Below are 25,909 nucleotides of genomic sequence, written 5' to 3' on the forward strand. Positions count from 1 at the left end.
AGATGGTCAGAGGTCAAAAGGCCAACAGGCCCAAGGGTCCTATGGACGGGCTGGTCCGTCCAGGCCAGCCATCACCTTTCCAGGAAAAATTTGAGAGCCCGGTCAATGTTCATACGGTGACCCACCCTGGTCACGCCCAGGTCCACATAGTCCTCCTTGGTCAAGGCGGGCAGGTGGGAACCATCAATCTCGTGGTCCAGGAACTGGGCTCGATGCTCCGACAAGCCTAACCATTCCAGCCAATCAGCCACATCAAACTTGGTCCAGAACCCCAGAGGCTTAGCGCCAAAGGGCTTGTCCGGCGGCAGCGAGAGCAGGCGTGTGGGCGATAGGGAGCGAGAGGCCCCCGACAAGGCTCCTCCAAGACCCCCGGATATCCCAGGGTGCGGTGGTACAAACACGGGAGCAAAAGGGTCAGCCGAGCCTCCTGCCCCTCCTGTTGGGGAGCTGCGGATGTCGAAGAGGCCCGGGTAGAGGGGTCCGGAAGGCAGGATAGGCAGAGAGGAGGGTCTGGGCGCCGGGCTGACCTTGTGGTCGGAGGTGGGCAGCAGCGAGGGGCTGGGCGCCCGGCGGAGCAGAGGAGGCCGTGTCTCAAACTCCACGCCCTGCAGATGTCGGGCGGAAGCTGAGGACGACGTTGGGGAAGTAGCTCCTGGGCCGGCAGCTGCTGAAGAGGAGACCCCGGGTCCAGTGGGGAGTGGTGGCAGAGGGGGTTTAGGCCAGTTCTGAAAGAGGCTGCTTCGGGGTTTGGAGAGGAGAGAGCTCTGGGAGTCTTCGGAGAGCCTGGAATGTCACAAGGGGGGTGGGGTGGGGAGGGAGAAGGGTTGGGAGGAGTGTTGAGGGCAGGGGTGAGGGGTGAGAAGGAGGTACGGTCATGACGGAAGGGAAGACACAACAGGGGCGGAGAGATGGAGAAGATCCGGGTGAAAGGGGAGGTCGGATGGATATCAGGAGAGAAGAAAGGGGTGAGAAAAGGACAGGGACAGGGTGATAGCCAAGAAAGATGGAAGAAAAAGAAACATTAAGTGCCAGTAATAATATCCATCACCACTCACTGCTGCTCAAGTGTGCCAGGCATTGGACTAAGGGCTTTCCGTAGCGCTTCTCAATTTAATCCCCAAGACAGCCCTGACAGGTTACTATATTGTCAACAGCACAGAGAGTTTAAGAAACTTGCCTAAGGACACACAGCCAGGATGTGGCAGAGCCCAGTTAGAAGTCACCGAAATCTGAGCTCTTCACCACTATTCTAAACTGCCTTTTTTTTTTTTTTTTTTTTTTGGCGTTATGGTAAGTCATAGCAGAGTGGAAGACAGAGAGACAGGGAGTGAGAAACAAAAAAGAGGTGGGCATTCAGGGTGGAGAGAGATGGAGGGGGATAGGGGACAGAGAGACAGAGAGAGAGAAAGGTGAAGAGAGGGAAATGAAAGAGAGAAGAAACAAGGGGAGGAAAAGGTTTCCCTCATCCCTTGAGTTCCCTCCAGCACACGGGGCCTTTGACTGGCTGTTCCCACTGGGTGACTCACTGTTCCCCACCCACAGCCTCAATATCTGACAGATGTGTAACCATCCAATACCTGGGTTGTTTTACAAGAATGACTAATTATTGTGCCTACCATCTAGCTCTGGGTGTGGCTCAGCAGCACAGTGCTTGCCTATAATCCCCCAGTGAGGAGCTGGGGGTGTGGCTCAGTGGTGGAGCCCCCACCTAGAATCCCCCAGTGAGGAGCTGGGGGTGTGGCTCAGTGGTGGAGCCCCCACCTAGAATCCCCCAGTGAGGAGCTGGGGGTGTGGCTCAGTGGTGGAGCCCCCACCTAGAATCCCCCAGTGAGGAGCTGGGGGTGTGGTTCAGTGGTAGAGCCCCCACCTAGAATCCTCCAGTGAGGGGCTGGGGTGTGGCTTAATAGTAAGACTACTTGCCTAGAATCTCCTCCCAGTGATAGGCTGAGGACCTGGCACCTGGGGGCTGGGCCAGTCCTGAACTGTCTACTCTGCCCCTCCCCTCACCCAGAGGGACACACTACTGGTGTGAACCCCCACCCAGCCCATGCAAATGTTGACTACAGGAGGCATCATCCCATCCTTGGTGAGGAACAATGTGAAGACTGTTTCAGATCTCTGAGGCCTGCTAAATCACACTATTAAACCCAAGATCAAAATACAGTGAGCTCTGTAGATGGAGAGGGAGATTGGCAAGCTGTCCTTACTGTGTCTGAGTCAAGAATGGGATTGTTTTCCCTGAGACCAGCAGGGTTTGCCCGGGTCAGGCTTCACTGAGATCACAACTAATGTACTTAGGGAACCTCAGTTTTGATCCCTATTCCTCCAACTCTCGGGTGCTGGGTTCTCAGTAGACACCATGTCCTTCCCTCCCTACACAGAAAACAATAGTCCAAATTAAGTTCTGTCTGAATCTCCTTCAGGCAGGTGCTATGCCCGCTCCTTCCATGGTCAGGTCTGATGTAATGTGGAGCCACACAGACACAGCTGCAACTGCTGTTTCCTTTCTTAATAACATTTTGAAGCTAGGCCTGGTTGTATAGGCCTATCCTTCCAGCCTCTGGGGAAACTGAGGCATAAGGATCACAAGTCTAAAGCCGACCTGAGCTACAGAGTGAGTTTGAGGCAAGCCTAAACAATTTAGTGAGATTCTATCTCAAATTCAAACATAAGAAGACTGGCGGTGTGTCTCAGTGGTTAGAGCCCCTGCCTAGGATCCCCCAGCGAGGGGCTGGGGTGTGCTCAGGGGTAGAGCCCCTGCCTTGAATCCCCCAGTGAGGGGCTTGGGTGTGGCTCAGTGGTAGAGCCCCTGCCTAGGATCCCCCAGTGAGGGGCTGGGGTGTGGCTCAGTGGTAGAGCCCCTGCCTAGAATCCCCCAGGGAGAGGCTGGGATGTGGCTCAGTGGTGGAGCCCCTGCCTAGGATCCCCCAGTGAGGGGTTGGGGTATGCTCAGGGGTAGAGCCCCTGCCTAGACTCCCCCAGTGAGGGGCTGGGGTGTGGGCCAGGGGTAGAGCCCCTGCCTAGCATGTCTGATGCCCTGGGTTTGATTCCCAGGACAAGTTCAAACACAATGAAATCTAAAATATGCAATTCTTTTTTTGTCTCAGTGGCCCTGGAGTCAAGAGTGTGCTCAGAGTGTGGACTACTGCAAGACAGTCCAGTTTCTATTTTTTGTGTCCTAGGGGATCCTAGGGGGACAAAGGTGGGGGCAGTGGGTCCTAGCACCAGCCATGTCCACCCACCAGTGCCAGCCTCTGCTCACCTCTGCCGCTGTAGGGATGAGGTCCTTTCTGGGATGTAGCTGGCTCCCACGTGGTGGCTGTCGGTACTGCCCCCGCTGCCTCCCCGGGCCCATGGCAGAGCTCCTCCTGCAGTTGCCGAGGACCCACCAAACTGCTGGAGCTTGGAGCTGAGTTCGCTGATGATGCTGGCTTTGACCGTAGCCAAGGCGGAGGCCTGAGGCTGGGCCAGGGGCCCTGGCAGGGGTGGTGGCGGGGGTCCGGGGCCCTCCTCCCAAGGCAGCAACTTCCGAGGCAGGGATGAGACGGTCGGTAAGGGTACTGATGGGACTTCCGGTTCCACTACCACGGGACCCCCAGCCACACCTGCCGTCGAGGGTCCGGAGCAAGCACTCAAGGCCAGTAGTCCATCTGTTCCAGCTCCGGTCACAGAGACGGTGGGACTGGTGGGGGTGACAGGATCTCGGAGTCCCCCACTAGGACCAGGTCGTAAACTTCCACCAGCCAGTGCCCGGCCCCGGAGCTTAGAGGGAGTCATGAGCTGTGGGGGGTATGGTGGACCGGGAGTCGCACTCCCCCCGAAGGCCTGGCCATCCAGGTAGGCAACGTAGGTGTCTAGCAGCTCTGTCCCACTGGCCACCCCGGCCCCGCCCCCAGCCCCACCCCCTGCGTTGCCTCCACCTTCAGCAGAGAGACTACTGAGTGTGGATGCGCTACTGATAGTTTCCAGAGGATGGTCGCTGCTGCTCCTGCTGTCCACCTCCTCGATGCCAGAATCCGTGCCAGGTGGAGGGTCTGGGCCTGGCTGCGGGGCTGGGGGAGCTGGGGCTGCTGGGGCCGGCGGGCCTGGGGGAGGAGGATCCCCCGTAGCCGCGGGAGTCCCCTGGGTCAGCGTGGCCACTTCGCTGTCATAAGATGTCAGGCTGGATGCGGTGGAGTCCAGGGTAGGGGGGGCCGGGGCCACGGCTGGGGGTGGTACTGGGGGCAGAGGGGTGGCCGGGGTGGGAGGGTCGGGCAGAGGGTGGGGAGGCCCAGGAGTGAGAGGTGACTCTGGCTTTTCAAAGCTGTTGGAGAACTCCAGAGGCGGAGGCAGTGGTTCCACAAACAGGAATTCGCCGTCGTCTACGTCCACGGATGGGGCCGGCGGTGGCAGGACCAGCAGCGGAAGGCCGTTCTCCTCGCTGCCCCGCGGGGAGGTGGGAGACGCAGGCAGGACCCTGCGAGGGCTGGGTGGTGGGACCCCAGGCCCATCTTCGGTGGAAGAACCCCTGGTACCCGCTGCGGGGGGCCTGGGCTGGCAGTTCTCAAGGAACCGCACGTGTAGGGGCAACCGCTCCGGCTCCTCTGGAGCTGTGGAACGCCAGGCCTTGCTCACCACCGGATGGGGGGTGGGGGGCTCAGGCCCCAGCTGCAGCAGGAGAGGCCCGACCCCAGGAGCCGTCGGGGGCAGACGGTGCAGCAGGGACCGGCGAGCTGCAGGGGGACTGGCGGGGAGGCCTTTTTCCTGACTCCCCAGGCTTGCACGGTACCCCAGCTCCCTGCGCGACGGGTCCCCCCAGAGGCGCAACACTGGCTCGTGATGCGCATGGGGAGAATGTGGTGAGTGAGCCGAATGGTGGTGGAGGGTGGGCGGTGGGGCATCGTAACGTGGCGAGGGGGGCCTTGGAGGCGGCTGAGGGACGCCCCCACTTTCTGAAGACTCCTTCAAGGCCCGCTCCCGGGCGGCCAAGGCCAGCCCCAAAGGAGAGGTGGGATCCAAGGCCTTGCCGGTTAGGGGATGCACCAGGGGCCGCGGGGGAAGGAAGCTGGTGAAGGCGCTGCTGCCCCCGCTGCCGCCGTAGACTCGGCTGCCCGCCGCATAGGCCCCGTACCCCCCGCTGCTGCCCCCGGACTCCAGCCGGAGGTACGGCTCGGCGGAGAACATGCCTTCATCAATGGACTTGGAGTGTCGCAGCCGGGGACCCGGGGGCGCCCCGGGGCCCAGCCCGCTGCCAGCGCCATCCTCATCCCCTGCGTCGGTGGACAGGAACAGCGTGGACCTCCGTCGGGCTTCGTTCTGCCAGCCTCCCTCCCTCCGCGCCGCGCCTACCAGGGCTGCTCCAAACTGGCTGGTGAAGTCCAGGGTGGCCGGACCGCTGGGCGACGCGGGGGTGGGCACGGGCGACGGGGACGGCGGCACCGGGGAGGTGGTGGGCGCGGGGCCGGGCGAGGAGCCGCCACCACCCGTGCCGTCGGGCTGGGCGGGAGGCTCGGCCTCGGTGCTGCTTCCCTGGCTGCTGCGGCCGCTGCTACTGGTGGACGGGGCTTTGATGATAATGGTGGGGATTGGGATGGAGTTTTTCTCCGACGGCGCGGCCGGGGGTGGCGGCTGCGGCAACGCCGGAGACGTGGGGGACGGCGCGGGAGGGAGGCCGCCCTTCTGGGGCTCCCCTTCCACTTTGGTCTGCTTGACCAGCGGGCCTTTGCGACCGCGGCCCGAGCGAGCTGGCACGTACATGGCCGCGCTGGCCGCCCTCGGGGGCAACTGGAAATAGCGCAGGGCTGGGGCCTGAGAGGGGCCGCTGCCTCCGCTGCTGTGGTGGGAAGGCGATGGAGCCCCCGGGGTCGGGCTAGGTCCTCCGCCCCGCCAGCCTCGAAGGCTGGGCTGGGGTCCCAGAGCCAAGCGTGGCGGTGGGTCGTCAGGGGAGCCGCCCGTCTCCATCTCTGGTGGGTGAGGCGGGTGTGCGTGGTGATGGTGGGGCTGGGGAGGCGGTGCGTGGTGGTGGTGGTGGTGTGGTGGGTGGTGATGGGCAGGGGGCAGGGGTCCACTGTGGTACAGGCTCTTCTCCCGGCTTCCCACACGGGTGTCAGGAGGGGAGGGCCCATCGAAGGATGAAGGGGAGGAGGCGGGAAGGGGGCCCCCAGAGCTGGGGTTGAACGGGCCTCCCCTGGGGGAGGGGGTGAGGCGTCCGGAGGAGGAAGGGGCTGGGGGTGTGCTGTAGGGGGGCTCTGGTGGGGACGTGGTGGGTGGTGGGGGGATGTCCTCCGAGCCGGGGACTGACAGACTACGACTGAATTTCATGGCTGGTGGGGCTAGGTAGGGTCTGTCATCCTCTGCAGTTCCTGGAGAGACACACAAGAACAAGTAGTTGGGGGCTGTGTGAAAGAGCTAGAATTTTCCTTTGTATTTTTTTCGGTTTGGTTTTGAGACCAGGGTGTCCCCTGTAACCTGGCTGGCCTGGACCTCACTATGTGTACCAGGCTGGCCTCGAACTCACAGAGATGGGCCTACCTCTGCTTGTGGGCTGAGGGCATTAAAGGCTTGCACCAGGCTGCTGGTCGCACTAGAAATTTCTGAAGGATCAGCTCAGCTTTTCCTAGGGATACAAGCCGTGCACTGCACAACCGAAACCAGCAGGTGGCGCACAGCCCCAAGAAAGAAATTTCATGCTCTGGCCATGAGGGAGCACCTGTTCCAGTTTGTTTGAAGGTCTGTACATGCTAATGGTGACTAGGGGTGAGTTTAACGAAGGCACGGGGCGGGGGGTGGGGAGGGCACAGACCAGCAGTTACAAAGAACTTCTCAGAAACTGTTGAATCCTCTCTTAGTTAAATCACAAGCCTCTGCTACCAACTCTGGGTCCTCCTCCCCCTGAGCATCGAGCTCTTCCGTCTAGGTATGAAAAAATCCCCATTTTTCTAGATGCAGAGCCCTAAGTCAAGAGATTGAAGCCACCCGCCCCGGGTCACATGGCTCAAAAGCCATCTAACTAGGGTAGGTAGTGCATGTGGCCACAGACCACATTTCCAAGACATACCAATAGATTTTTGCCGGAGCATAAGCCCAGGTCCGGGAGGCAGGAAGGAAGGGCGATCATAACTTGGCTGGGAGCGGTGGTGCGGATCAAAGCTCGACTTTAGGGCAGGAGAGATAGAGAGAAGAGGAGAGGAGAGGAGAGGAGAGGGGAGGGGAGGGGAGGGGAGGAGAGGAGAGATCAAGATCCAGAGATTCCTGTGTTCTGCTGTGAAAGGAGAGTTGCAGATGGATTATGACGGATCATCAGAAGGAGAGGAGAGGAGAGGAGAGGAGAGGAGAGGAGAGGAGAGATCAGTCAGAGCACCAAGACTCCACACCCTTAGAGTTACATTTCTTCTGTGAGTCGCAGCTAGGAGGGACCGGAAGGTTGAAAGGAATTCTCAGTAGGACAGTTTTCTCAGCTGACATGGGGAGAAAGAAAAGAAGGGGAGTATTTGACTCCACCGGTTCTATTTCCTGTCCCACTAAGCCAGGCTGTTCGTGCAGCCGTGGTCTAGTCTACCCAGGTCCCAAAGACATGGTACTGGGCTATTGAGACTGACCAGGTCTGTCCGCTTGCTGTTCCCTTCTCATTCCTGTCTGTTTTCCAGACGCATCTTAACAGCATCTTTCAAAAGGAAATCAGAGCTGGGGAGACGGCCCAGTGGGTGGAGACGACCTGAGTTTTGAGCCTCAGCACCTGCACTTCTTAAGGAGCCAGCTTCCCAGCCGGTGTGAGATCCGCGGAGATGCGCAGGTATGAGGCCAAACTGACTCCCACTTCAGAGCTCCATGTGAGCCTCCGCTGCCTGGGAGACACTCTCATGTCAAGTTCAATCATTATTGTAAAAGATTTATTTTATTTGTGTGTGCAGGTGATCTGCTTGCAGAGACCACTAGAGAGCACCAGATCCCTTAGAGCTACAGTTGCAGATGGGACTCACTATTAGCCCTGCTAGCCTGGAACTCTCTATATAGTAGACCACACTGGCCTTCATCTTGAGAGATCTGCCTGTCTCTGCCTCCTGAGTGCTTAAAGGCATGCAATGCCATGCTCTGCAAGCTGTAGGTGTTTGCAGGGTGCCTGGCTTGTTATGTGGCTGCTGGGATCTGAACTTCTGTCATTATTACACAAGCACATTTAACCATTGAGCCATCTCTCCAGCCCCAATTTCAACTCATGAAAGAAAAGTTTCTGTCCATACATCTGACCATTTACCCATCACTCCACTCTCTATCCAACCATCCATTCATCCTTTCATCTGTCCTTCCTTTCTTCCATCCATCTTTCCTTCCATCATTCCATCATCCCATCCATCCCTCCCTTCCATCATTCCATCCATCTATCCTTCCTTCATCTGTCCTTCCTTCCTTCCTTCCTTCCTTCCTTCCTTCCTCCCTCCCTCCCTTCCTTCCTTCCTCCCTCCCTTCCTTCCTTCCTCCCTCCCTCCCCCCCATCATTCCATCCATCCATCTATCCATCCATCCATCTGTCCATCCTTCTATCTGTCCTTCCTTCCATCATTCTATCCATCATTCCATCCATCCCTCTGGCAAGCCATCTGTCTGACCATCCATCCGTCTGTCACACTAGCCATGTTTGAAGTTCTCCACAGTCATCTGTGACAGTGGCTCCCAATCCAGTGGCTCCACTCTCTATCCAACCATCCATTCATCTTTTCATCTGTCCTTCCTTTCTTCCATCCATCTTTCCTTCCATCATTGAATCATCCCATCCATCCCATTCATCATTCCATCCACCCATCTATCCTTCCTTCCTTCTTTCCTTCCTTCCTTCCTCCCTCCCTCCCTTCCATCATTCCATCCATCCATCTATCCTTCCTTCATCTGTCCTTCCTTCCTTCCTTCCTTCCTCCCTCCCTTCCTTCCTTCCTCCCTCCCTCCCATCATTCCATCCATCCATCTATCCATCCATCCATCTGTCCATCCTTCTATCTGTCCTTCCATCATTCTATCCATCATTCCATCCATCCCTCTGGCGAGCCATCTGTCTGACCATCCATCCGTCTGTCACATTAGCCATGTTTGAAGTTCTCCATAGTCATCTGTGACAGTGGCTCCCAATCACAGGAAATGTGGAACATTTCCATCCTCATGGAAAACTCTAGAGCACAGTGCTGGCCTGATGGATCCTAGGCCCTCCTAGGTCCTGCATCCCTGTCTTGTGTCCCCCTTGCTGTACTCACCTCCTTGGTTAGGACTGTCTATGTTTGGCTCATTCATTCTACTAACAAAGATTGTTCTAGAAGACACGGATGTTCCTGCTACATGAAAGGCAGGCCATAAACAAAAAAATTATAGAACAGAACACAGGGTCGAGTGTGGTGGTTCACACCTGTCATTCCAGCCGAAACAGGGGGATTACCATGAGTTCTAGGCTAGCCTGGGTTACAAAATGAGTTCCAGGTCAGTCTCAGCTACAGCATGAGACCCTGTTTCAGAAAAATCACCCCAGAAAGACAGATACCCTGCAGAGATGCAGGAAGCACAGAGGCCAGCAGGGGGTGCTGTATCTACACCAAACCTGTATCAACACTGGTGCCCAGGGAACTCAGGGGCAGGCCCAGTTATTCCATTAGACCAGTCAAGAGGCTGAGAGTCAGAAGGAGATGGCTCCTCATCAGAGTCGGAGTGATGGGGGAGGTCCAACGTGATGGTGGAGGTTCAGGTGATGGGAAAGGTTCAGGGTGATGGGGGAGGGTCAGGGTGATGGAGGATGGTCAGGGTGATGGGGGAGGGTCAAGGTGACGGAGGAGGGTCAGGGTGATGGAGGAGGGTCAGGGTGATGGGGGAGGGTCAAGGTGACGGAGGAGGGTCAGGATGATGGAGGAGGGTCAGGGTGATGGGGGAGGGTCAGGGTGATGGAGGAGGGTCAGGATGATGGAGGAGGGTCAGGGTGACTGAGGAGGGTCATGGTGACAGAGGAGGGTCAGGGTGATGGAGGAGGTCAGGGTGATGGAGGAGGGTCAGGGGGGTCAGGGTGATGGAGAAGGGTCAGGGTGACGGAGGAGGGTCAGGGTGATGGAGAAGGGTCAGGGTGACTGAGGACATGGTGAAGGGGGTGGGGTCAGAATTACAGCAGAAAGATGAGTGTGACAGAAGTGGACTCAGGGTGCCCAGATCTGGATGAGGGACCCTGAGGCCATGAAAGCAATAGAGAAGGCTAGGGGAGAGGGGTGGATCCTGGAGGTGTACCGCCTACCCCCCCCGCCCATGTTTTGCAGAGGGAGGGGAAACACTTCAGCTTGGAAAAGCTTGGCTTAAAAAAAACGGGTGAGGTGGGGGGAGACAGCTCAGCTGGTGCAGGTACCTGCCCTGCAAGCATGAGGGCCTGGATTCGAATCCACAGCACCTATGTGAAGAGCCAAGCATAGCTTTGAGTGCCTGTAACCCCAGCACTGAGGGCTCCCTAGAGCTCCCGTCAGCCAGTGTAGCTGTGACAAGTTCTAGTTCAGTGGCAGACTCTTCTCAAGGCAGTGAGGAGGAGAGCTGTAGAAGACCCCGACCTCCTACGCTGACCTCCACCTGTGTGCCACACTCGCACACATCACACTTTCATCACCCTGCACCACACACACACACACACACACACACACACACACACACACACACCACACTCTCCCCATACATGCGCACAGGCCACACACATACACCACATACACCATAACACATTATATACCGTACACACATATACACATATAACACATACACCACACACATCATACACATACCATAACATGTTGTATATCATACATGCATATAAACACATACCACATACATCATACATACACCATAACATGTTATATACCATACATGCATATACACACCACACACCCTCACACACACACTGCATGTGCACACACAGCACAAATACCATCTACACAACAGATACACATACACACCATAACACATTGTACACCACACATACCCACCACCCACCACCCACACGTTGTACAGCACACACACATTGTACACCACCCACACACCACACACCATGCACACATTGTACACCACACACATACACCATACACACACATCTCACACACACACAAACACACACCATACACACAGGGACTGGAGAAGTGGCTCAGTGGTTAGGGGCACTTGCTCTCACAGAAGACCGGGGTTCACTTCCCAGAACCAGTAACCAGTCATAACTTCAGTTTCAGGGGATATGACTTACATACATGCAGGCAAACACTCACACACATAAAAATAAATTAAAAATATAACAACACACATACATACACACATACCCCATACACACAGACATATGAACACCATAAAGAAAAATACATAGACTGTATACACACACCATGCACACACCATACACACACATATACAAGCACGCCCCTGACACCACACACACACACACACACACACACACACACCACCACCACCACCACCACCACCACCACCATACACATGCACACATATACAACACACACACACATGCATGCACACACACTAGGTGAACCCTGCACAGGACTTGGTAGTGACAGGTCGTCTGGCTGAGGCACCAGCCAGCGTCCTCTCTGCAAAGGATCAGATGGCTCTAGATAGGATAGTTGGACACCACACACCAAGAGCATCAACTTTGGCTCAGAGAGACTGCCAATCACATTGCACCTTTTCGATTACATCACCAGTTACTGGGTAGGAGCCTCCTTAAAGGTTAGGCTGGAGGGCCCAGATCTTAGGGGACCTCTTGGGTCAGGTGCCAGTGGCAAGGTGCGCACATCCTGCTGTGCCAACCCTGAGTGGGTGAGAGGAGAGCTGAGAAAGACACGGAAAGACATGGGGAGACACAGGCAGAGAAGACAGGAAGCACGTGGAAGCCTGGGGAGAGGCTGGAGGGGAAAAGAGCCAGAGTATACAGAGATAGGGGCCCAGAGAGGCAGGAAGGACAGGAGGAAGGCTGAGCCAGATGCCACCAGGGAGGGACCAAACCTGCTGGGAAGATGGCTGAAATTTCCAATGTGGATGGATCCAAGGGCCTTGTTCATACTAGACTGGCACTCTACCTGACTCAGGCCCTCAGCTCCTCACTGAGGGATTCTAGGCAGGGGGCTCTACCTCTGAGCCACACCCCAGCCCCTCACTGGGGGACTCTAGGCAGGGGGGTCTACCTCTGAGCCACACCCCAGCCCCTCACTGGGGGAGCCTAGGCAGGGGCTCTACCACTGGGCCACACCCCAGCCCCTCACTGGGGGGATTCTAGGCAAGAGCTCTACTACTAATTTACATCCTGAGTTCTCTTTGCACTTTTTCTTTTGTGACAGAGTCTCACTGAGTTGCTCAGGCTGGCCTTGATCTCAGTCTGCAGCAGAAGCTGACCCAGAACTTTCCACCCCTTTGCCTCCACCTTCTGATTTGCTGGGATGACAAGCCTGCATCACTGGACCTCATCTGTCATCTTCTGTCCTGCTGAGACCTTCTTGTGCTGGGATCAACCCCTCTAACACTCATCAGAACTGGGCAAGGCTGGGTTTGGCCTCGCTCTGTGGAAGAGGAGGGAAGTGGTTTGATCTGAAGTGGGCTCTGACTGCTAGAATTTCTGGGGACCAGGAACAGAGGGAACTTCTAGGGAGGTGTGCAGCCCCAGGGAGGGACATCCAAGAGGCCGCAGTAGCTGAGAAGCAGAGGGGGTATGTCTGAGGAAGTGGGGTCCCTGAAGGCAGGGCCCAGGCCTCCAGGAAACACTGAATTCATGGACAGATGCACCAATATGGTGGCAGTGTGGATCTAGTTCCACTTAGGATAAACCCAGGGCATAAAACTGCTTAACTCTGTCTCTAAAAACAAACAACAAACAAATGCCAGGCAAGAGAGTTCACACCTGCCATCCCAGCACTCAGAAGGCTGAGACAGGAAGATTGCTGCAAGTTCAAAATGAGCCTGGAGGCTGGAGAGATGGCTCAGTGGTTAGAGCACCAGCTGCTCTTGCAGAGGACCCAGGTTTAGTTCCCAGCATCCACATGGTGGCTAACAACTGTCCTTAACTACAGTTCTAGGAGATTCAATGCCCTCTTCTAGCTTCTGTGGGTACTGCATGCTTGTGGTGTACATACATACATGCAAGCAAACACTCATGCACATAAAATAAAACAAAATTAAAAACAATATGGTTAGGGGCTGGAGAGATGGCTCAGCAGTTAAGAGCACTGGCTGCTCTTGCAGAGGAACCAGGTTCAGTTCCCAGCAACCACATGGCAGCTCACAACTGTCTGTAACTCCATTTCCAGAGATCCAATGCCTTCTTCTGACCACCACAGGCAGTGCACACAGGTGGTACACTTACATACACACAGGCAATACAATTATACACACAATAAAATAAATAAAACAAAAACAAAGTGGTTGACATCTGAAGAGTACCTGTGGTTGTCCTTTGGCTTACACATGCACACGCACACACACGCACACACACCTGCACACATACACATACACACAAATACACACGCACCCACACATAAACACACACACACATGCACAGACACATATACACACACCTACACACATACACATACACATACACATGCACCCATGCACATGCAGACACATATACACACACTTACACACATACACACACATACACACATACCTACACACACATACACATGCACACACACATGCACACATACCTACGCACACATGCACACACAAATGGACACCCACCCACATATAAAAGATGGATCAGATATGACCTCACACTGCTGGATCTGTGCAACTCAGAACTGGGTGTGAAAAGTCACAACTCCAGGGGGAATGTTTAATCAGAGAGTGAGGGAACAAGACCCTGACAGTCAGAGAGCGTGGGGAGAGTGAGGAGACAGCTCTTTGTTGAGCACCTGTTGTGACTGGTGTTGGCCTCATTCAACCCTCCTGGGCACAGCCAGAATGGCTTGGACCCATTATACAGAGCAGGAAACAGAGATCCTGAAAATTAGGCAGCCTGGTTCAAAGGCACATAGGAAGTGGGGGGATTGAGGATTTGAACCCACAGCCTGGCTCCAAGGCTGATGTAGTTGATTCCTTTCCCTTCCCTTCCTTCCATCCTTTCTCTTGTTTCTCCATCTGTCCCTCTGCCTGCCTCCCTCCTTCTTCCTCCCTCCTTCCTCCCTCCCATCTCCCTCCCCTGCCAGGCTTTCATTCTTTTGCAGTACTGGGATTGAACCCAGAGCAGAACCCAGAGCCTTGAACATGCTAGACAAACACTCCTCCATGGAACCACATCTCCAGCCTACAGTTTTGGACTCTTGCTCTGACTTTGTGGGCAGCAGGGCATGAAAGGTGACCCCAATGACTGTGCAGATTCTAGATCCTTTAGGAACCAAGGATGGGCATAAAGCGGGGTGGGGGCTGGGGCTTTTACTCTGACAGCCTGGGAAGTGGCCTGGGACTCTGCCTCTGAGCTGGAGACTCCAGGATTGCTGCTGCAAAACTCATCCCCTGCCTCTGCCTCCTGTAAGACCATAGGGCTGTCTGGAGCAGGGGCCTAACCCTGGGGTTGGGGCTGTGGGTGGGCATCAGGGAGGCTATGCACTTGGACAAGAACAAACAGCCTGTCAGTTTTCAGACTCCCTATGGAAGCACAGCCTTCCTCTGAGGAAGGGAGCTCTGCTAGTCTCAGTGAGACAGGTGTCTGCATCCACGGGAGAAATCACAGAATTTCCCTACCCTGTCCCAGTGGCCCAGATTTCTACAAATAGTGTTTATACTGCTCTGGAATTTGCAATTAGAGTAGTTAAGTTCCACAGCCCGACCTCGAAGTATAACACATTGACAAAAAGATACCCATATTACGGAACCAAAAAAAATTTTTTTTCTCTACAGAGTTACCCTGTAGCCCAGGCCAACCTCATTGTAGTCTTCCTGCCTTGGTCTCCAGAGTGCTGGGATGACAGGGCCAGGCTGCCACAGCTGACTTCAAATTTCACTTTTAAAAAATACTTCCAGGGGCCGGAGAGATAGCTCAGTGGTTAAGAGCACTGACTGCTCTTGCAGAGGACCCGGGTTTGATTCCCAGCACCCATGACACAGGTGCACTCACACACATGCAGGCAATACACTCATACACATAAAATAAAAATAGTAAAATATTTAAAAATATATTTCTAAAGTAGAAGTTGGAAATCAGCACTAGAGCACTTACATAACTCCTACCAGTGAGAGTGGGGTGTGGCTCAGGGGTAGAGCCCCTGCCTAGAATCCCCCAGTGAGGGGCTGGGGTGTGGGTCAGTGGTAGAGCTCCTGCCTAGAATCCCCAGTGAGGGGCTGGGGCTGGGGTGTGGCTAAGTGGTAGAGCCCCTGCCTAGAATCCCCAGTGAGGGGCTGGGGTGTGGGTCAGGGGTAGAGCCCCTGCCTAGGATCCCCCAGTGAGGGGCTGGGGTGTGGCTTATGGTAGAGCCCCTGCCTAGTAAGACACAGTAAGCACTGTTCTGAGAAAGCCTATGACAGCCTCCCATGGGGCTCTTGGGCTCCTCAAAAGTGAAGAAGCCGGATTTAAAGTGAATACCTTTGTTCACCACTAGGCTGTGGGTGTGGCCTGAGGACAGGGCCTTGGCAAGCAGTGGGTGACCTCCTGAGGTGACAGTTGGAGTGTGTGGGTGGCACTGATAGGCCTTGTGGGGATGTGTTTGTGTTAAGTGGTTGAGCCCATGGGGAGAATACAGCAGAAGGGCCCCACTGAGCTTGGACCTCCCCTCACTTGGGCCTCCCTGACCCTCCACCCCCGGTAAACAAGCTAACTAGTGTTATATGCCTCGAAGGAAGATTCTAGGGCATGAGTGAGGTTAAGGTACTTTGTGCAAAACGCAGCATCTGAAATATGACGGACCCTTGTTACAGCTCAGCTTCTGATAGTGGGAAGGAGCAGGTGGATGTGTGGAGAGGGGACACAGGCTGTTTTTCAAGGTTTGTGCGTGTGTATGTGTATGTGTTTGCGCGTGTACCTGTCGGTGTGTCTAGAGGCCAAAGGTCAACATCGGATGTCATCCTCAATTGCCTGCTACCTCATTTTATTTTATGTGTATCAGTGTTTTGCCTGTATGTATGTAAATGCTCCCATGAATGTAAATGCCCACAGAAATGGGAGCCAGATCCCTTGGAACTGGAGTTAGGGATGGTGTTAGCTGCCATGTTGGTGCTGGAAACCAAATTCAGATACTCTGTAAGAACAGTCCGTGCTTTTAACGGCTGAGCCTTCTTTCTGGCCCCTGTATGTGAGTGTATCTGTGTGGGGCTATGTGCATATAAGAGTGGTACCCTCTGAGACCAGAAGAAAGTGTTGGATTCCCTGGGGCTGGAGTTACAGGTGGTTGTGAGCCACCAGGTGGGTGCTGGGAACTGAACTTGGGTCTTCTCTCTTGACCTCTGAGCCATCCCTTCAGCCCCTACACCTTAGTTTTTGAGACAGGGTCTCTCTGTAAACCTGGGGCTCGCCCATTCAGCCAGACTTAAAGCCAGTGAGTCCCAGGGATCCTCCTGTCTATCTTTCCAGTGCTCTGATTACAGACGTGCACCCTGTGCCTTTAAAAACATTTTAGTATTTTAATTGCATGTGTATGAGTGTATTGCCTGCATGTATGTAAGTGCACCTGTTCCATGCAAAGCTCACAGAGGTTAGAAGAGGATGCTGGACCCCCGGAACTGGGGTTAGGGTGGTTGTTAGCCACCATGTCGGTACCTTACTCTCATGGCGAGCTCTTTACCAAATAAGCTGTCTTCCCAGCCCTGTTCATGTTTTTAAATAAATTAAGGCAGGCCCTTCCTGTTTTGCCCAGCCTCGTTGGGCTCAATCAATCCTCCTGCCTCAGCATCCTAGGTAGTGGGGATAACAGGCACATGTCACTGTGACCAGGGGCTTAATAGTTTTTTAAAAACTTATTTTATTTTTATTTATGTGTAAGTGGGTCTGTATGTGTATGTCATGTGCATGCAGTGCCCCTGGAGGCCAGAGAACAGAAAGATAGGGGAGGCTATCATTGGGGGCGGGAATCATGGTACCCCTCCAGCACAAGCATGGAACTCTGGGGGTTCAGGAAACATTTGCAGTGGGGCTTCAGGTCATCAAGCCAGGTTACCTACCTCCGTGGCGAAGAAGCCTTTGGGCCGGTGCTTGCCCAGGGACGCAAGGCCACCAGGTCCAGGACTCTCGCTGGCGCTTATGGTCTGCTGAGCCGCAGCCAAGATTTCATCCAGTTTGTCTGTGGGGAGGTGAAGACAGTTGGGTAGACAGTGAAAGTGAAGGTTGCTGTGGCCTGCCACAGAGACCAGGCTGTTGGGGGCAAGCTCTAGAGTTTGCTTCTATCCCTGCCTGGGGTCGCCTTCCAGCCCAGCAAGCAGGGGCCCAGAGATGGCAGAACACAGGAGAGAGGATGGTGCAGTGGTGGTATGGGTATGCTTGGGCTACGAGGACTCTGAGTGCCAAGTTCACACCTGGCTGAAGGGTGCTTGGAGGGAAGGAGGGAAGGGATGCATGCAACATCCCCAGAAAGGGACTGGGGCATCCGAGAGCCGTGCTCCAACATCTTACTGAGAGCCATCTGATAGACAGTCCTCTTTTTCTCCATGCTGGGCACCGGCGCAGGCTGTTGTTCATAGTCTGTGGGCAAAGGAGAGGGATGAAGCTCCAGAGTGCATGGCCAGTGGGTGTGGCCCAGCGGGTGTGGCCAGCGCGAGTTGGGGGCAGTGCTGGGCTGGGGTCAGGGAGGGGTGAATCCGCCGCTGGGGTCAGGAAACTGGAACCCTCCCACCAGACCTGAGCCCACTCACCAATTTTCTTCTTCCAGGGGGAGACTAGCCCGGGGGGGAGGCAGCAGAGGAGCCAAGAGTTAGGAGGTCAGGGGGAGGAAAGGGACCCCTCTCTGGAATGTCCACCTCCCTTAGGGACCCAGGGGGTGAGGGATGGTTAGCTGCCCAACTGACCCCATGACTGGGGTCAACAGGACCCACCCCAGGTTCAAAGAAGCACTGTCTGGAGGGAGGAGCCGACCCCCTGGTTGTTTGAGGGGGCCAGTGGCAGGAGGGAGAAGGGAGAGGTAGAGAGTGACCCACAAAACAGAGTCCAAGACCCCTGACATAGAAACAGGGATACAGCAGGACGGAGGGGAGACTCAAAAAACTGAGCCCAGCCACGCATAGACAGGCTGTGGAATCTGGCCCTGAGGACATGGGTGGGGAGTGGAGAGGGACAGGAGGAGGAAGACGGGGACCCTCAAGACCCCTTGTGACTAACGACACTGACAAAGCCATGGGTGATCCAGCCCCGGGCTGCCCCTGGCCCTCGGTCCCAGCAGCCCCTCAGACTCACCCATTTCCTCCAATTCTGAAGTCATAGACTTGGAACGCAGGGAGATGGCTGGGGGCGGGAGCCGCTTAGCCTGTTGGGATGCTGCAAAGGTGGGGGGTGGGAGGCCTCAGCATTGTGGGGAGAGGACCCCTTGGAACCTTGTCCTACTGCTGTGTTCACAAAGAACAGCATCCCAGCATGTTGACCCTTTTCTGCCTCAGTTTCTCCCCAGAAGGGTTATGAACAGGCAGCCTCCCGGGAAAAACAGAACCTTCAGGTGTGTGGGGGTGGTGTGCTGAGAGTGTTAATTTCGTGACAGTTGGGGTACCAAGGCTTGGCCCCACGGGTGGTTGAAAAAATCCCTTTCTCTCTTTTTAACATTTATTTTCTTATTTATTTTAATTTTATGTGTACAAGTGTTTTGCTTGCATGTAAGTGCTCCACATGAATGCAATACCCATGGAGGCCAGTAGAGGACAACAGATCCCCTGGAACTGGAGTTACAGATGGTTGCTGTCATGTGGGTACTGGGAACCAAACCTGGGTCCTCTGCAAGAGCAGCCAATGCTCTTAACTGCTGAGCCAGCTCTCCAGCCCCGACTCCTTTCTCTTGAGACAGGGTCTCATGTAGCCCAGGCTGGCTTCAAACTCACAAATAAGTCTAGTATGACCTTGAATGTCTGATCTGGCAGGCCTCTTCCATAATGCCCCATTAATGGTATTCTGGGGGTGGGACCTGGGGCTTCTCCTGTTCTGGGTCTATGGATTGAGCTGTACCCCAGATGTGGAAGCACCTTTCTTGTGGACAGCCTCGTCCATGTCCGGATGTCTGGTCACCATCACCACCTTTACCATCAGTGTGTTGCCTCCCTGACGAATCATGTTGACCACCTGCCGGTGGCCAACCTTTACCACGTTCTGCCCATTCACCTGTGGTGTGGAGAGAGGGGACAGGACCTTGAGCTCCAGAAACCTTGCCAGTGCCCCCACCCCTCAGGGCTGGGCAGAAGCTTTGTGTGCTGATCACCTCTGTCTCTCTCTTGTATCCTGTATTGTTGGGGGACAGTTCTGTGATACTTTTGTTTTTGACATAGTCTCGCTCTGTAGCCCAGGCTGGGCCGAAAGTATATAGCTCAGGCTGGTTCGGAACTCACTCTGTATCCTAGGCTGGCCTGGAACTCACTCTATAGCCTAGGCTGAATGGAACTCACTAGGTAGCACTGGCTGGCCTGGAACTAGTGGCAATCTTCCTGCCTTAGCCTCCCACAGGCTGGAATGACAGGTGTGAGCCATCACACCAGCTTAGACATTTCTGGGGTCTACAAAGTGTTGTGGGATAGGTTGCGGTAGATCCTAAAGATTGCATGAGGTCAGTGGGTGACGGGAAACTGCGCTCAGCTTGTGGCTTAGGTGGGGTGGGGCCTTGTCGTCAGGGTCCCCAGGAAGATGACGTGGCCAGAGCTCACCTCGATGAGGAAGTCTCCCATCCGCAGTCCTGCCCGCCACGCCACGCCACCCTCGTCCACAGACTCGAGGTACTGCAGCGCCGGGAAGGCCGGGGTTGGGGTGAATTCCTCGATGGGGGTCTGCGCTGCAGACGGGGAGGAGCCGGCGGGGTCGGAGGGGAGGGGCAGAGAGGCCGAGCAGGGGATGGGGCTCAGACCCAAGTCACAGAGGACTCACTGGAGCTGAGGGACCAGCACCCCGGGGTGGGGCAATGGGGAAGCTCGAGGGAGTGTGTGTGGGTCCATTCTCTTTTTCCACCCTCCCCACCCAGGCCCTGCTTCCTGGGTCACAGAGACCGTCCCATCCCCTCGGCACTCACCCTTGGCCCCACGGAGCACGAACCCGAACCCTTCGCTGTCTTTCTTTTGCAGCAAGACTGTCTTCTCTTTGATGATGTAATCGCTGGCAGGAGGCAGGAGGGGTAGGGAGAGGGTGGAGAAGGGCTCATGAGGCACAAAGCTGGTACCCCACCCAGCCACAGGGTGCCCCAGCCTCTGCTCAAAGACTCATGGCAGCTGCTGGGACGCGTCCCCCATCCCCCCTCTGGTAGAGACAACCCCTTGGAGTCTGGGTGCTTCTGCTCCACCCACTCTTCTTCATTCGCCTGTCCATTCATCCATTCGGAGCCCATGGTGAACCAGACACCCAGTGGGGTGGGCAGAGAAGGCTCTAGTTCACCACAGCCATAGCCTGGATCCCAGCTGGTAGTTCAAGTGACCTTGAACCTGAGCCTTTAACCTTTGCCTACAGTGGGGGCCTGCCTGAGGAGACTGTGGCAGAGAGGAGGGGCCTTCTCATGGGCTGAGGAGGATTTGTTCATTGTCCTTAGATGGAGCTATTAAGTCTAGAGGTGTGTGTACTGAGACCCCCATTTCCTTTACCGTACATATGTTAAGGAACACCTCCCAAGGACCGAAGCAAAACAGAACACTGCTTAACTGGCCTTGCCCAATATGGTGACCACTAGCCTCAAGGGACTATTCTTTTTTACCAGAATTAATCAACATTAAATGTAGAGTCTGTTCCTTGGTCATGATGGACTCGAGGCAGCCAGCCACAGTGCTGACACAGAGTATTCCTGTCCCTTGTAGAAAGTTCCGGTAGGCAGCGCTGACCACTGCTTCCTCTGGTAAATCTCAAGTGTGTCTCTGGTACACTAGCAGTAGGCTTGGGTCACATACCAACTACCAACTAGATCTCACTGGAGCAGACCTGTAGTCTTAGCTACTGAGAGGGGAGCTGAGGCAGAAGAATCAAAAGTTCAGGGCTTGCCTGGGCAACTTAAGGTAAAATGTAAAAAAAAAGCGGGGTGTGGTGGTACACACCTTTAATCTCAGCACTCAGGAGGCAGAGGCAGGTAGATCTCTGTGGCTTCAAGTTCAGCCTGGTCTATATAGAGAGTTCCAGGCCAGCTGGGGCTACAGGGAGACCCTGTCTCAAAAAGACCATAAAGGGGTTTGGAGAGATGGCTCAGCAGTTAAGGGCACTGACTGCTCTTGCAGAGGACCTGGGTTCAATTCCCAGCACCCACATGGTGGCTACGAACCATCCTTAACTCCAGTTGCAGGGGAATCCGAAACCCTCTTCTGACCTCTGCAGCATTGCATGACACGGGTGCACTCACATACATGCAGGCAATATACTCATACACATAAAATAAACTCAGAGGTAGAGCCCCTGCCTAGACTCCCCCAGTGAGGGGCTGGGGTGTGGCTCAGTGGTAGAGCCCCTGCCCAGTGTGTACAGGGTCCTGGGTGTCATTCCCAGTACTGGAAAAAAAAGGCCAACTCCTTCTGAACACAGTGATGGTTCTCAGCAAAGCCACAGACTTCACCAGCATATACTCCCAGGAAAGACTGGTGAAATTCCAATCATAACACTCATTTTGACACCTCCTCAGGCTCACTGCAGCCACAGCCCCAGATCCTGGTCACCACTGAATCTCTCAGGAATCCACAACCATTCACTGGTCCATCCAATAAACGACAGGGACACCTAAACTCCTCCACTCCTGCCCTACGCCCTTTGGAACACTCCAGAACACTCTGAGCCACCAGAAATGTATGCACTGCTGTGTCCCTCCATGCCCCAGCATCCATTGGTGACAACCAGAGCTGTATAGCACAAACCCCCTGTAACCTTCATCAATGCAGAGACCCCCCCCTCAACACACATACATACAACAAATCCCAGTAAGACCTGTGTGGCTCTAAGTCGCTGCAATTATAGCCAAGCAGGCTCCCCCATTACCCCCTCACATTCAGCTCAGAGGCCTCCAATACGCCAGTGTATTTCAGAAACATCCCCCACACATCCCAGTATGCCCTGATACTAACTCCCCCTCGCTTTGGTTTCAGTGTATCCCCATCACACGCCCCCTGAGCACCTCCCAGCACACCGGCATAATACCTAACTGTGTGCCTATTATATGCCAGCGTCCCTTCCCCCATCAGCACCTCTGTGAGCTCTCCTGACCCCTACAGCTTCCATGGTGAAACCCATGTATTTGTACCACAGCAAGTGGTCTTCACATGCCAGGATACAGCTTCTCTGGCTGCATGCACACAGAGGCCAACCTCAGCCTGTGCCTACTCAGAGTCCAGCAAACTTGTGCATGGGCTCCCAGCACATTCCCCCTCCCCCACCCTGACTATCTTCACAGCTGCATGGAGCAGGTGCTGGGTGAAGGCTGAGGGGCTCAGAGAAGGGGAGGTGAAGTGGGGTGGGGAGTGAGAAAGGGGGCTAAGGAGTCTCAAAGGAAGGACAAGCGGTGGGCCAGATGGGGGAATGATCAATGGGACACAGTTGAGGGGTGGGTCAGAGTCACCCAGTTCAGGCCTGGGTGTTCTGTGACAGCCTCAGGCACAGACCCTATGACAATCTCCAAACTCATAGATAGTCCTTGCTACTCTGACACCTCTACATCTCCAGGAACCATCCCCAGGAGGCAACAGTGCCCTTCAGGCCCCTTTATGCCTCACCAATGGCAAAGTCACCTTCATTCATTTATGTCTGCCACCTCCTCCTCCCCCATCTTTCCTCTCTGAAATCTCAATCTCTCTCTCTCTCTCTCTCTCTCTCTCTCTCTCTCTCTCTCTCTCTCTCTCTCTCTCATAATCTTACTATGAAGCCTAGATTGGTCCACAGCTCAGAGCAATCCTCCTCCTCAGCCTCCCTAGTGCTGGGATGGCAGGTGTGAGCCATCACATCGCACTTGGCTCTGGAGTCTCTTTTAGGCCCCTACTCTGCACACGAACCTCCCAAGCTCTGCAATCAAATACAATCCCAATACAATCAAAGCTCCCTTGTTCATATGACTAGCTCTAGGGCTTTCCACAGGCCAGCCAGTATCTAAAACCCTTCACCATCAGCCTCTGAGGAAGACTTAAATACCATTTATTTCTGCTTTATAGGTAATGAAGCAGAGGCACAGAAAGGTTAAGTAGCTTTCCCCAGGTCACACAGTAAGTAACAATACCCAAGAAGAGATCCGGGTGATTGTAGTTATAATTCCTTCCAGTCCACACCATCCAAATACCTCAGACACATCTCTGCAAAACTTCGAGTCTCCCAACTACCCTTGTAGCCCCTGGGCTTTACCCCAAGATCTTTGAACCCCAAGAGCAACGGATAATGAAATGTGACTCAATGCCAGACGCTTCTCTGAGCATCTCACATTTAAGTCCTTTTTAACACCCCTCAGGGTTGATTGTGAGCGTGTGTTGTGTCGCGCTGCCCCCCCGCCCGCCCCCTTTTTTTTTTTTTTTTTTTTTTTTTTTTTTTTTTTGATCTTTTGAGACAGGGTCTCCCTGTAGCTCCAACTGGCCTAGAACTCGCTATGTAGACCAGGCTGAACTAGAACTCACAGAGCTCCACCTGCCTCTGCCCCTCCCGAGTGCTGAGATTACACAGCACCCTGTCTGTCTCTCCCTCTCACCTGAACCCCATTGTCTGCCCCCTAGAAATGGTACTCCCATCCCCCCAAACTTCCCATCTGTTCTCCTTCAAACCCAGCTTCCTCCAGCTCTCCATCCATCCTCCCTGAGAGCATCCTCCCGACAGACCTGTACCTCACTCTGCAACATCCTGTACCCCCATGTCTCCATCAGCCAGCCGGTCTGAGGGTGCCCTCAGAACACACCGGGGGACCATCCCTCCACCCAGTCACACCACTGTTCCCTTCCTCAATGCGTTCCTTGTATACCTCCACCACCTCTCACCATGCCTGCCTGATGCTCCACTTCCCAGGCCTCAGTGCTCCACATTCTCTTGCCTCTATGCAGTGAACCCCACGATGTTCTCCAGTAACCCCCACATCCCTTCCACTCTACCTGCCCGCTTTCTCATCCATGGAAAGCCTTTCTGTTCCTAGCAGTCTCATTTCTCACAATCCCTGAGACACCCCCCACCCCAGGCTCAGGAGCTGGCTCGATCCCTGCCCCCAAATCCTTTCCCCAGTCCCTGCCTCCCGACCTTACTCCATCACCTTTCTCTGCACACAGCACCCGCCAAACTCAAGTACCCACCCTCGCTGCTCCAGTACCCACAGGTTCCATTCCCCTCCATCCTGCCTCTCACCCACAGCACCCACTTATGCTATGCGGGCTACCTGGCCACCAGGAGCTGGTGCCATGTCCTCCCCCAGGCCATCCCTCTGTGTCCCAGAGAGGTCTCTGGGGCTCGCCGGATCCCTGACGGAGACTGCGGCGCCACCGTGCCCCACCCCCGCCCCCAGGTCCCTCTGGCCCACTCAGGATGCTACAGCCCGCAGCTGGCTGCGGTCCACGGTGCGCCCTCTGGTCCTCAGTTCCCTCTGCGTGTACCCATCTGGGCCCGCCTGTCCAAGGCCTCCTGCCCTGGGGTCCCCAGTGCAGGGAAGCCGGCCCAGTGCCCATGCTGAGAACAGGCACACAGGCAGATGCAGAAGCCAAGCGAGCCTCAGCCCACGTGCCCTCATCCCCGCAGAGGGCAAGAACCGCAAGGCTCCAGGGTCGTCCCTCCCCCATGCATAGATCCCCCATGGGGGCACTGAGAGCCGCACATGGGGACAGAAACACAAGAGGAAACCGTTGAAGGGGTGTGGGGAAGGTTGGGTGTTGGGAAACACAGCCGCAGTCTCTGGGACAGACACACTCTATCACACAAGCGTGCGCGCGCGCACACGCGCACACACATACGCGCGCGCGCGCGCACACACACACACACACACACACACACACACACACGCAGTCCCCAGACAGCCTCGCTATGGTTCCAAGTCACACAGAGACAGACACACAGACGCAGGGACACACAGATGGACATGGCTGGGGTGGGGGGAATGGGCCGGGAGCCCACCGTCACCCCATGTCTGTGTCTCACACTGAAGGCAGTCGCATGCGCGCACATCACTGACACACGTACACCCCGCACAGTGACACGCAGCGGAAAAAGACGAGGGGAGGGGAGGCCGGGGGCGGGATGCCTGAGTGATGGAGGTGTGTGTGGGGGGACCGACTGTGAATGGAAGACAGGGGGTATGAATGGGGGGCCTTGCTGGCTCTAGGAAGAGGGGCGGGGATACCGGGGGGTGGGAGATTGCAGAGACAGGGGGCCTGAGGAGCCTGTGCAGGGACCCAGGGGGAAGGGCTCCCTGGAGTAGGGGAACTACGGAGTGCAAGAGTGGGCTGCGAAGTCTGGAGTAGGGTCCTTTAGTGGGGGTGGGATAGGGTGCAAGGTCTGGGGGATCCTGGAGGCCATGGCTGGGGAGTGCGTTTGGGGGGCGCAGGAAGGGGGAGACCGAGAGGAGCAAGAGGCGCTGGGAGGCCGAGAGAGGGGTCTGGAAGGGTTCAGGCTTGGGGAAGGGAGGCAGAGCGGAGGGCACAGGGCAGGAGTGGGGGTCGTGGCGAGGCGAGGGGGCGGCGCGCTCGGTTACCTGTAAATGTACCAGACACTGCGCCGCCGGGGCCCCAGGGCAGGCCAGCTGGAGGAGAGCGCGGGGGGCGGCTGGGGCAGGGCGCCCCCGCCGGGGCCACCCCCAACCGCAGACAAAGCCATCGCCACCGCGGCCCCGGCCCCGGCCCGGGTCCCGATCCG

At 55.5% G+C, this 25,909-nt stretch overlaps 1 protein-coding gene across 5 annotated transcripts in view; it reads right to left on the reverse strand.

Moving 5' to 3' along the window:
- The window catches only part of Shank1 (SH3 and multiple ankyrin repeat domains 1), a 56,750-nt gene that overhangs the window by 754 nt on the left and 30,087 nt on the right, over positions 1 to 25,909 (reverse strand). For 2 of the 5 annotated variants that reach the window (XM_008845161.2, XM_017801115.2), the window contains exons 15-24: positions 20,154 to 20,236; positions 19,795 to 19,919; positions 19,123 to 19,258; positions 18,350 to 18,430; positions 17,812 to 17,835; positions 17,573 to 17,641; positions 17,125 to 17,243; positions 7,037 to 7,133; positions 3,263 to 6,341; positions 72 to 783 (exon numbers count right to left, since the gene is read on the reverse strand). In XM_008845161.2, the coding sequence (XP_008843383.1) occupies positions 72 to 783; positions 3,263 to 6,341; positions 7,037 to 7,133; positions 17,125 to 17,243; positions 17,573 to 17,641; positions 17,812 to 17,835; positions 18,350 to 18,430; positions 19,123 to 19,258; positions 19,795 to 19,919; positions 20,154 to 20,236 (4,525 nt within the window). Of the gene's footprint in view, positions 784 to 1,177; positions 1,259 to 3,262; positions 6,342 to 7,036; positions 7,134 to 17,124; positions 17,244 to 17,572; positions 17,642 to 17,811; positions 17,836 to 18,349; positions 18,431 to 19,122; positions 19,259 to 19,794; positions 19,920 to 20,153; positions 20,237 to 25,909 lie in introns of all 5 variants that reach the window. The other 3 variants (XM_008845162.2, XM_008845159.3, XM_029569271.1) reach the window with 3 other exon arrangements.

This window comes from Nannospalax galili, unplaced genomic scaffold, assembly GCF_000622305.1.
Source record: "Nannospalax galili isolate Female #2095 unplaced genomic scaffold, S.galili_v1.0 scaffold960, whole genome shotgun sequence".
In the NCBI taxonomy this organism is placed as follows: domain Eukaryota; kingdom Metazoa; phylum Chordata; class Mammalia; order Rodentia; family Spalacidae; genus Nannospalax; species Nannospalax galili.